The 11,804-nt window shown below is 49.4% G+C and overlaps 1 protein-coding gene across 2 annotated transcripts; it reads right to left on the bottom strand.

Moving 5' to 3' along the window:
* Positions 1 to 1,914: 1,914 nt before the first annotated feature.
* On the bottom strand, positions 1,915 to 10,548 carry Ift22 (intraflagellar transport 22). 2 transcript variants are annotated; one of them, XM_087577986.1, is made up of 5 exons: positions 10,402 to 10,532; positions 6,942 to 7,018; positions 6,728 to 6,817; positions 5,788 to 5,872; positions 1,915 to 4,190 (listed from the first exon to the last, which is right to left on the bottom strand). In XM_087577986.1, exons 1-5 carry the CDS (start codon positions 10,438 to 10,440, stop codon positions 4,179 to 4,181), a joined length of 303 nt encoding a protein of 100 aa, XP_087434112.1. In that variant the 5' UTR covers positions 10,441 to 10,532; the 3' UTR covers positions 1,915 to 4,178.
* Between the last annotated feature and the right edge of the window lie 1,256 nt (positions 10,549 to 11,804).

Genomic DNA, 11,804 nt, shown 5'->3' on the forward strand with positions numbered 1-11,804 from the left:
CCGAAAAAAAGAACCAAAAAGAAAAAAGAAAAAACAAAACAAAAAAAAACCAAAAAAATATGTAAAGGAGACTGGGATCCCCAGACAATGCCAATCACCTGACCAGAGGGGCAAGGCTGAAGTTTGGATGACTGGTACCCTTTGTTCTATAATCTGCTGGCTAGTCCATGGCATCAGATGCCCTCTTCTGGCCTGTGTGTGTGTGTACAGTCCAGAGATCCATACCACCAGCCTTCCTAAATCACTCTCCCATCTATAGTTTTGAAATACAGTTCCTTACCGAATCTTTAGCTTACCGATTTGCTAAACTGGCTGGCCAGCAAGCCACTGAGATTCTCCTGTCTCTGCCCCCAACCCCAAGGAGTCCCTCGGTGCATGGCTTTTGTGTGTGTTGGGAATCCAAACTCTGCTCCCCAAGCACTTTACTACTAAGCCATCTCTTTTAAAACTCATATTTAATGAAATTCATCAGTTTGGCTAATCGGCTACCAGCAGGTGGTAGGGATCTGTCCATTTCTGAAACTGCAGGTGCCACCAGCCACCATCATGCCAGGCTGCTGTACAATGAGGCTGTGAATCTGAACTCCGGTCCTCAGGCTCTCACAGCGGGTGCTGTATTGACTGAGCCGTCTTCCCAGCTCCCAAAAAATATGTATTCTTGATGTGTAGTTGAAACAGTAGAAACTTAACACAAAACTCTGGTATGATTATAGATGTAGAAGGTGAGGTTCATTTTGACTCATAGGTTGAGAATCTAGGATCTAAGTAGACCTGGGCTGAAGAAAAAGTCCACACCGAGGCTTTGGAAACAAGAGGCATGTTTTCAAAGTCTGTATAAAGAACCAGATAGAGGGGGTTGGGGATTTAGCTCAGTGGTAGAGCGCTTGCCTAGCAATCGCAAGGCCCTGGGTTCGGTCCCCAGCTCTGAAAAAAAAAAAAAAAAAAAAAAAAAAAAAAAGAACCAGATAGAGGCCCATAGCTCTGTAGGTAGAGCACTTGGCTAAGAAATGGGGGGTGGTAGTGGCTGCCAGTGAGAAGTGGAGGCAGAAGGATTGGGGATTCAAGGTTATCCTCTGCTACATAGGGAGTTTGAGCTACACCGAACTTGGATGGATGGATGGATAGATAGATAGATAGATAGATAGATAGATAGATAGATAGATAGATAGATAGATAGATAGATAGATAGATAGATAGCCTGGACTGGAATGAACCAAGAGCAGGATGGGTAGGGCTTTTCATTTCAGAGCACCAAGAGCTTTTCCTTTTTTCCATTTTGATGTTATTGTGGTTAGAATTAAGTATGACTAGGTTCATGGAAAATCCCCAGCCAGCTGCAGAAGACTTATACAAATCTGCTGGTCAAGATGAATAATAATATGATACGTCAAGATACCCAATGCGATGACCTGTAAACCTTTCTGAAAAAACCAACATCCTGCTAACAGATATGACAAACCTGTGACCTTTCTGACATCCTGTCAACATCAGCTGATTCCCTGACCACATGAATATTGTGTCCTCGGCCTGCATAAATGTTTCTTACTTCCCCCCTCCCTCTGTTACCCCTGTTATGGTATAAATCCAGCCTTGGGGAAAAATAAAATTGTCGCCTTGATCAGACTCTTGTCTTGGCGTCCTTCTTCGTGTCTCTTGTCCCCCATTCTCTTCCAGGTAACCCCCGGACCCTTCGCTTACAGGTCTACAAAGTGAGTTCTAGGCCAGCCAGGGTTACAGAGTGAGATCTATCTCATCCCTTCCTCCCCGAAAGAACAAAACCAAACAACTCCCTTGGCTCCTCCAGAGTGAGTATGGCGCTGGTGGTGCTTTGATTTGGACCCAGTAGGTGTCAACTTCGGAATTCTGACCTTCATATCAAGTAGTCTCAGAATGAGACAAGAGATAGAGGTGGAGTTCTTGCTTAATTTGTTTTTATTTTCTGTGTGTCTCTGTGCATACTTGTGAGCATGCTGAGGGGTGTGTGTGGGGGTCAGAGAACAGTCTGCAGGAGTGAGCTCCCCTGCCACTCAGTCCGTCACGTTTGCACACACCTTCACCTGCGCAGCCACCTTACTAGTCTTGCTTGTTACTGTTAGTCATTTCCATCGAGTTACAGGAATGGTAACTGCAGGGAATGCTGAGCCCAATCTTGGAACCTCTGTCACCGTGGATCTCATAGATCCTATTTCTTTTGGTTAGAGACTTCCAGGGTCTCATGTAGCCCAGGTTAGCCTTGAAATTGCTATAAAGTTGAAGGTAACATGATTCTCCAGCTCTCATGTCCTGGCAGCTGTGAGTACAAGCATGTGCCAAGATAACCAGTGTCCTTTTGTATGTGAGTGCATGTGTGTGCACGCATGTGGAGGCCAGAGGAGACAGCCTTGGTAGTTGGTCATTCAGACACATCTATTTCCTATGTGTCTGTGCCTGCCTTCAGGGGCCCACTTCATTTATTAAGTCAAGGTCTCTACCTGATCCCAGAGCTGGTCTATTCCAGCTCGTCTAGGCAGCCAGCCTGCCCTGGGGATTGTGTCTTTGCTTCTCTCATATTGGGATTACAGACAGCCGCCATATTGCCTGACATGAGTTCCGGACTCTGAATCCAGTGCTCAAGCTTGTGTGGCCAATAGACTGATCACTGATCCCTCTCACCAGACCACATTTTTATGTCTGAGAAAAGATCTTCCATGGGCTAGAAGCTCACCGAACAGCATACGCTGGCTGGCCAGCAGGCCCCCAGGATCTGCCTGTCTCTGCCCTGCCCAGTGGTGGGATTGTAAGGACATGCCACAATGCCCAGCTTTTTCATGGGTCTGGGGACTGAACTCAGGTCCTCGTGCTTGCAAGCCACGTGCTCTACCAACGCAGCCATCTCCTAGCCCCTTGTATTCCTTTTTAAAGACATTTTGTATTGATTTTTTTAAATAAGATTGATTTATGTTTATTGTGTTTGTGTGTTGTGTGAATGAGTTGTCCCTTATAGCCTTGGGCTCCTGATTGATGACACAGTTCAGGAGGTTTAAGAGGTGTGACCTTGGGGTTGGGGATTTAGCTCAGTGGTAGAGAGCTTGCCTAGGAAGCGCAAGGCCCTGGGTTCGGTCCCCAGCTCCGAAAAAAAGAACCAAAAAAAAAAAAAAAAAAAAAAAAAGGTGTGACCTTGTTTGAGGAGTCATGTCAGCATGCATCTGTAGTTCGGGATGAGCCTCGTTTCCTCTTGCTGCCACACCTCCCTGTCTTGATGGACACTGCCTCTCTGAAACTGTAAGCCTAATAAAGTCTTCTCTGAGTTGTCTTATCAGGGTGTTTATTATAGCAACAGAAATGTGTCTAACGCAGTCTGTGTGAGCATGTGCTGTATGTGGGGAGGTGCCCCGGGACCAGAGGAAGGCTTTGGCTCTCCTGGAACTAGAGTTACAATCATAGCTGCCCAGTGTGGGTGCAGGAGTCTGAACCCAGGACCTCAGCATGAGCTCTTGCCCACAGATCCTTCTCTCCAGGTCAGAGGATTACTCTGTGGGGTCGGATCTCTCCTTCCGCCTTTAAGTGGGTTCTGGGCATTGGGTTTGGGTTGTCAGGCTTGGCAGCAAGTGAACCATCTCACTGTCCCCATTGTTGACTCTCTGACAGCACGTGTTCCCTTTCTGCACTTGGGGACCCCAGAGATCACGCCATCAATCTGCTTTGGGCCACTTCATCCCATTAATCACCAGTAAATAGCTCAACCTGAAAATACAGTACTAGGGCTGGTGGAAGGATATGTTTATGAAGGACAGCTGAGACAGGCAAGCAGGGTGGCTTCTGCAGATGGGATGAGATAAGGGCTCTCTATGTAGCCCAGGCTGGCCTTGAACTCTCAACCTTCCTCCTACCTCAGCCTCTCCAGAGCTAGGATCACAGGCGTGTGCCACCATGCCTGACTCTTCCTGGACCCTTAGCAGATAAGGAACTGCAGCCATAGGAGAAGGGCTTGTCAGCGGCTGGGCGGGACGTCAGCTCTGTCTGGGGGGTCAGCGTCCTTTGGGAGGCAGCGGCACAGGGACATTAGGTGATGATGAGCATCTCCTCACGGTCTCTGCTCTCCGACATGGAGTTGATGATGCTTTTTAAATACTTGATGAACTCCACCCGGACCTCCTCGGGGTCTTCCTCCAGATTTGAGTGCACCAGCTTCAACTTGTTCAAGGGGGGAGCTCCAAAGGGGAAATGAGGCTAATTAGGCTTCAAGAGCGAACAAAGAACACTTTCTAGCTTTGACAAGCCAGGCTTCTGGAACACCGCTTTGCTGCTCCTCTCTCTCCTTTTCTCCCTCCTCCCCTTGCAGGACTCCCAAAGTGCCCCAGGCCTAGAACTCTTGGTCCTCCTGCTTAGTCTCTCCAGCGCTGAGGAGGTTAGACACACGCGCTAGACACATGTGCAGGAATGTGCTAAACTTCTCAAGTCTTAACCTGCTTGACAAAAATGGTTTTAAGAAACTGCCCCTTAGGTGGGTGGTGGTGGTGGTGCACACCTTTAATCCCAGAAATCAGGAAGCAGGCAGGTGGACCTCTGAGTTTGAGGGCGATCTAGTCTACAAAATGAGTTTCAGGACAGTCATGGCTACAGGGAATCTCTGTCTCAAAAAACAAACAAACAAACAAAAACCCAAACAAAAGGGGTTGGGGATTTAGCTCAGTGGTAGAGCACTTGCCTAGCAAGGGCAAGGCCCTGGGTTTGGTCCCCAGCTCCGAAAAAAAAGAAAACAAAAAGACCTGCCCCCTAAACAAACAAACAAATAAACGAACAACCCTGCCCTCTGCAATAGGAAAAATACCAAAGCAGGCACTGGCAGGTCCTTGTTTTTGACTTTTGTGTGTGTGGTGCTAGAGAAGGAACCCAAAGCTTCTGCATATTGGACAAGTGCTCTGTCACAGAGCTGTATCCTGCCATATCACTCAGGGATTCTAGGCAGGGACTCTCCCACTGAGCCACGCCCCCAGCCCCTCACAGGGGATTCTAGGCGGGCTCTACCACTGAGCCACGCCCCCAGCCCCTCATAGGGGATTCTAGACAGGGTCTCTACCACTGAGCCACGCCCCCAGCCCCTCACAGGGGATTCTAGACAGGGGCTCTACCACTGAGCCACGCCCTCATCCCCTCACTGGGGGATTCTAGGCAGGGGCTCTACCACTGAGCCACGCCCCCAGCCCCTCCCTGGGGGATTCTAGGCAGGGGCTCTACCACTGAGCCACGCCCCCAGCCCCTCACTGGGGGATTCTAGGCAGGGGCTCTACCACTGAGCCACGCCCCCAGCCCCTCACTGGGGGATTCTAGACAGGGGCTCTACCACTGAGCCACGCCCCCATCCCCTCACTGGGGGATTCTAGGCAGGGGCTCTACCACTGAGCCACGCCCCCAGCCCCTCCCTGGGGGATTCTAGGCAGGGGCTCTACCACTGAGCCACGCCCCCAGCCCCTCACTGGGGGATTCTAGACAGGGGCTCTACCACTGAGCCACGCCCCCAGCCCCTCACTGGGGGATTCTAGGCAGGGGCTCTACCACTGAGCCACGCCCCCAGCCCCTCACAGGGGATTCTAGGCAGGGGCTGTACCACTGAGCCACGCCCCCAGCGCCTCACAGGGGATTCTAGGCAAGTACTTTACTACTAATTCATGCCTCTATGAACACCTGTACACAAGAGGTATAAATACATACATTCAGGCAGACACACACACACACACACACACACACACACACACAGGCTTCAAACACTGAAGACCAAAGTAAGAGAAGAAAGTCCAGGGTGCTTACACAAAGCCAGGTTGCTCTTGTCTCCTCCAGACCCCGGTTTGTGGTGGGCCACAAGCATGCAGTGACTGTCTTGGAGGAACTGTTGCTGGACAAAACAGGAATACCACATTTCAATTTCCTTTAGGTGGCTTGGGATATCAGCATTGAAGACAATCACCACTCCGTGAGCATCCTTCATCAGGGCTGGCCAGCAGGACTCAAACCTGACATGTGGTAAGGAAGTCAGGAGAGCTGTAGGGCAGGTGTCCTCGCTTCTCAGTGTTCATTATTATTATTGTTGTTGTTATTATTACTATAGCACTAGGGGCTTTACACATACAGTACAAGTGCTCTACCACTGAGCCACGCCCCCAGCCCCTCCCTGGGGATTCTAGGCAGGTGCTCTACCACTGAGCCACGCCCCCCAGTCCCTCACTGGGGGATTCTAAGCAGGGGCTCTACCACTGAGCTCCACTCCCAGCCCCTAACTGGGGGATTCTAGGCAGGGGCTCTACCACTGAGCCCCACTCCCAGCCCCTCACTGGGGGATTCTAGGCAGGGGCTCTACCACTGAGCCCCACTCCCAGCCCCTCACTGGGGGATTCTAGGCAGGTGCTCTACCACTGAGCCCCACCCCCAGCCCCTCACTGGGGGATTCTAGACAGGTGCTCTACTACTGAGCCACTCCCCCAGCCCCTCACTGGGGGATTCTAGGCAGGGGCTCTACCACTGAGCCCCACCCCCAGCTCCTCACTGGGGGATTCTAGGCAGGTGCTCTACCACTGAGCCACGCCCCCAGCCCCTCACTGGGGGATTCTGGGCAGGGGCTCTACCACTGAGCCACGCCCCCAGCCCCTCACTGGGGGATTCTGGGCAGGGGCTCTACCACTGAGTCACCCAACCCTGACCCTGCTTTTTTTCAGTCACCTGTCCAAGTGGAGCTATGTGAAAGGAAACTTACTTGGAGTCGCCACCACAGTCCCAGAGCTCAAATTCGCAGCCTGTGCCTTTGTTGTTGCTGGTGACATGTGGGTTCTCAAACTCTAGGATCCTGAAAACAAACAGCACAGCAGGCCCCCTGATTAGGAAGTGGCTTTGGAATATGCCCAGCACCCAAGGGAGTGAGTAAATGACGCTTCACAGCTGCTTCAGAGACTCATATGGAGCAGGCTCACCTCACACCTTGTGTTGGGTTGTATTCAGTGATGTCTGAAGATTCAGTCAGAAAGTTGGCGAGCACTGTTTTGCCACTCTGTAAAATCAAGAGCAAATAGAGCCAAGAGAGAAACCACACAGGAGGCCTCACCTACCCTGCATGCTGGCACACACCTGTAACCCTAGCCCTAGGTAGCAAGAAGGTAAGTCCACGTTAGCTGAGACTGCTAGGTGTGGTGAAATAGTGGCCATGAGCCTTGAGATCCCAAGGACAGAGAGCTCTCTCTCTTGCCCTAGCACAATGGGACAGCTTGGGCTGGGACCCAGCATGCCTTTCCTTACAGCCTGTCTGGTACTCAGTTATCTGAGAACAGGAAACCAGAATCCAAACAACGCCAGCACTCCAGGTAAGTGTGTGTCCCACCACCCTCCCCTGCTTCTCTCCACAGCATCAGCCAGTCAGTCTGTTACCAATATGACATCACGAGGAGGATCAAGGTCAATGGTGAGACCCAGGTGTTTGTCTCTTGGTTGGCTGGGTCACAAGTCAGCAACCCATTTCTCCTTATGTTAGTAATCATATATCCCATAAAAAGTCAACAGGACAGTAAGATAGCCTTTCAGAGCCTCACCCAAACCATGTTTCTACTCATCCATCTATCAATTCAACCACCCACTCATCCCCCATTCATCCACATATCTACTCAACCACCCAGTCATGCCCATCCATCCACCCACCCATTCCACCATCATCTAACCTTCATCATCCATCCATCCATCCATCCACCATCCATATATCTACTCAACTACTCACATCCATCCATCCAGCCATCATCTATCCATCCATCCATCATCCATCCATCCACCTACCCATTATCTACTCAATTACTCCATCCACCCATCACCATCCTTTTCCCATCTTCTCAAGCACCCACTCACCCATCCATCCTCCCACCCACTCACTCCCTCCTCAGAGCTATGACCTGCTTTTCAGATCTTCTCTATGTATTTGCACCGTCCTGTGTATGCCTGGATACTGTGTATGCCTGGATATAAATCAAAGGTCCTCTCTCCTCAGAAGGCAATCTCTTAAGCCTGAGTGAGCCCTGGTAAAACTCTATAGGACAGAAGAAAGGGATGAGGTGTAGGATAAAAGGGAAAGAAAGGGCGGAGAGGTTGAGAAGAGGCAGGAGGATCAGAAGTTCAAGGTCATTCTAAGCTATATGAGATCCTGAGAAACCAGGGGCAAAGCACAGACCTTTCGACAGTTATACTGTCCTCTCAACTGCTTGCGCTGAGGTAAGGACTTGCTATGGAGCTCAGGCTGGGCACCAGCTGTCACTACTCCTGCCTCAGCCTTGAAAGTGATGAAAGTACGTGTGATCACCAGCCCTAGATTTGTGACATATTCTGCAAACTTCCTCCAAACTCAACCACACTCTCCAGGTCTTATTTTATTGCATACAACGTTTCACTATGTAGCCCGGCTGGCCTGTAACTCACCGTCCATGAGGCTGAGCCTTAATTAAGATTTACCTGTCCCTGCCTCCTCAGTGCTGGAACTATATGCACGCACCATTATGTCAAGTCTGTGGTTGGGTCTGTGCATGTTGAGTGCCTGTGCCCACAGAGGCCAGAGGTGTCTGTCTCCTGGCACTAGAACCTACAGGTAGCTAGCATGACTAGCATGGGTGCCACAAACCAAACTCAGATCTCCCTGTGAGAGCAGTATGTGTTCTTAATAACCAGGCTATCTTTCCAGCCCCTCCTTTCTTTCTTTCTTTCTTTCTTTCTTTCTTTCTTTCTTTCTTTCTTCCTTCCTTCCTTCTTTTCTTTTCAAGATTTATTTATTATATAAGTACACTGTAGCTGTCTTCAGACACCAGAAGAGGGCATCAGATCCCATTGCAGATGGTTGTGAGCCACCATGTGGTTGCTGGGAATTGAACTCGGGACTCTGGAAGAGCAGTCGGTGCTCTTATTTTATTTTATTTTTTTTCCGGGCTGGGGACCGAACCCAGGACCTTGCGCTTCCTAGGTAAGCGCTCTACCACTGAGCCAAATCCCCAACCCCGCAGTCGGTGCTCTTAACCACTGAGCTAAATCCCCAACACCTCAGTCCCTTGTTTCTTTTCAGCTTTCTTCTCGTCCCTGCCCCAGGCTAGCCTCAAAACCACTACATGGTTCACACTGGCCTCAAACTTGTGGCAACCTCCTGCCTGAGTGTCTTGTACGCTGAGGTGATAACCCTGCACAATCCTTTGCTTCTATGCATACTTAGTGACTTCTCCAGATCAAGATTAGAAATTTCTCTGACAGGTTTCACGTATCCCAGACTGGCTTCAGACTTACTGTTGTAGCAGGGGGTGTGGCCTTGAACTGTCTCTACCTTCCAAACACTGGAACTGAGGTAGGTGTTACCATGAAGGTTTTATGTGGTGAAGAGGATTGAACCCAGGGATTCCTGTGTGCCAGGCAAACATTCTACCATCCAGCTACATCCCCAGCCTCCTAATTTAAGATTAAAAATATATCTTTGCCCTATAGTCACTTATGAATGAGACGTTCTCATGTTTGGTCCATGGGCCAACCTCAGATGAAAAGTTTTTATTAAAATACTTTTTTAATTAAAAGTATTATTAAGAGTTTCTGTGTACAAAATCTGAATGCATACATTCTTCCCAACCTACTTAGGAACCATAACTAGGGTGTTCAGGGCATGGTGACACAGCCTATGGTCCCAGTACTTGGGAGGCTGAAGTAGGTGGATCTTGAATTCAAGGCCAGTCCCAGCCATGTAGCAAGACATGGTCACCAAATATCAAAACCTAACATAAGCTAATCTTCTGAGCTGGGACCCATGGATTTGAACTTTAACAAACCATCTGGGTGATTCACGAATTAATCTTCTATCTATCTATCTATCTATCTATCTATCTATCTATCTATCTATCTAATTTTGTTATTCGAGACCTCTCACATTGCAGCCCAGGCAGTCCCAGAACTCAGTATGTAGCTCAGGTTGGCCTTAAACTTGTGATCATACTCCTCCCTCTGCCTCCTGAGTCCTGGTATTATTACAGGCATGGGGTGCTACGCCCAGCTTCCTTCTACAGTTAATTTATGTGTACGCTTAGTTTTGGCCCATCTGAACTTTAACTTGGTGTATAGTGTGAATCACACATATAGTGATTCCCTCATATCAATAGCCACTTGCTCCAAGTCCCTATATTGAAAACAATCTAGTTTTCTAATCCCATAGACATATTCCTTTTGCAGGGAAGGTTCCGAGGGGGTGTCATGAGGCGCCCCTCATTCCCGCTGGCCTTAAGACTGGGTACTACTACTTGGATGGGGTGAACTGGATAAAGGCCTGGCAGCTCCGCTGGTCAGGAGCGTGAGCTGCCGCCCTCAGCTGGCACCAAGCTGCACCTCCAGGGAACAACCCCAGTTCTAGGGAGCCCCTGAACCCTGGCTCACCTCGCAAGGACCCACGAAGAGGATCTTAGCCTTCAGCATCGCTGTCCGTTAACAAGAACCGGCAGAAGCCCACCGCCAAAGCGCGCTAAGCTCCCTGCCGCGTCTGCCAGTATGGGTCACACACTCTGATTGGCTGATCGGTTTCCACGGCGACCGGGAACAGCTGCGCAGAAGCCCAGGAAACTCCGCCAGTTCCGGGAGTCTGAAAGGTGGGCCTAGGATGGAAGCTGAGGAGGACCAAAAGAAAAAACGCAAAGCTGAGCCTGCTGAAAAGGGTGGAAGAGTCAGGCTCTAATCCGCTTTATTTCTCCCTGTCTTCCTGAACGCTCCATAGATTAAGAGATCTGATAAATTTGGCTGGAAAACAGGACCGTGATTTTATTTTCCTTTTATTTCCACGGGTGGTTGCTGGAGACTGAACTCAGGTGTTCATAAATTCTAGGCAAGCACTCTGCCAAGTCCAACTAACTCGCTAGGTTAGACCTGCTGGCCTCAAACTCAGATATCCACCTGCCTCTGCCTCCCAACTTTAAAACCATTAAAGGCACGTTCCACCACTCTTGACCTTCAACTTTTTTTTTCAATTTAAAAGGCTAACGTCTCTCTCTCTCTCTCTCTCTCTCTCTCTCTCTCTCTCTCTCTCTCTCTCTCTCGGTGTGTGTGTGTGTGTGTGTGTGTGTGTGTGTGTGTGTGTGTGTGTGTGTGTTTGCCATGGCACACGTGTGAAGATCAGAGGAAGAGCCATAGGACTCAGTTCTCTCCTCCCACCATAAGGGTCTTAGGATCCATTTCAGGCTTGATGGTAAGGGCCTTTACCCGGTGAACCGCTTTCCAGTCTCGTCATTGTTTACTTTGATGCTGAGATTGTTCTTGGTCGCGGGGAGCTTCTTCAAGCCAGTGTCTGTGTTGTTTCGCCATTTCTGTCATTCGCTAAGTTTTTTCATATTAAAAAAAGTGTGTGTGTGTGCTGGAGCACACTCGTGGGTGTATACCAAAGTACAGGTGGTTGTGGGAGTCAGAAGGAAGTGCCCTGGAGCGAGAGTTATAGAAGGTCAGTTGCCCAGAATCGGTGCTAGAAACCTAACTCAGGTCTTCCCTGACTACAGTAAGTGCTTTTAACAACAGAGCCACCTCTCCAGCCCTGTCTTTCATACATTTTAGCACCGTTCTAATAGTCTTGGGTAGTTAATTTTATTGCTCTTGCTCCAGAGTGGAGAGCATGCACTGAGAACAAAATTAAAAGTTTCAAAAGACAAGAGGACCCCCCCCCCCAGAAAAGTTATTTCTTTATACAGCCTGGAAAATTTGAAGGGAACTTTGTGCACTCGACTCTGACTTTTGGCATGAAATACCCTTAGGTCACTGGCCTAAGCGTTAGGAGAAGTTGGTGTTGGGTCATTGGG

Source organism: Rattus norvegicus, chromosome 12 (assembly GCF_021556685.1).
Source record: "Rattus norvegicus strain SHRSP/BbbUtx chromosome 12, alternate assembly SHRSP_T2T, whole genome shotgun sequence".
In the NCBI taxonomy this organism is placed as follows: Eukaryota; Metazoa; Chordata; class Mammalia; order Rodentia; family Muridae; genus Rattus; species Rattus norvegicus.

What these genes read in the sequence shown, in the direction of transcription:
- Ift22 (XM_087577986.1), bottom strand. Translation starts at nt 10,440, where the DNA reads ATGCTGAAGGCTAAGATCCTCTTCGTGGGTCCTTGCGAG. An exon ending in TCTTCGTGGGTCCTTGCGAG is followed by an intron (nt 7,019 to 10,401) that starts GTGAGCCAGGGT and finishes TTGATTTTACAG; the next exon opens with AGTGGCAAAACAGTGCTCGC. An exon ending in GACTGTGGTGGCGACTCCAA is followed by an intron (nt 5,873 to 6,727) that starts GTAAGTTTCCTT and finishes TGTTTTGTCCAG; the next exon opens with CAACAGTTCCTCCAAGACAG.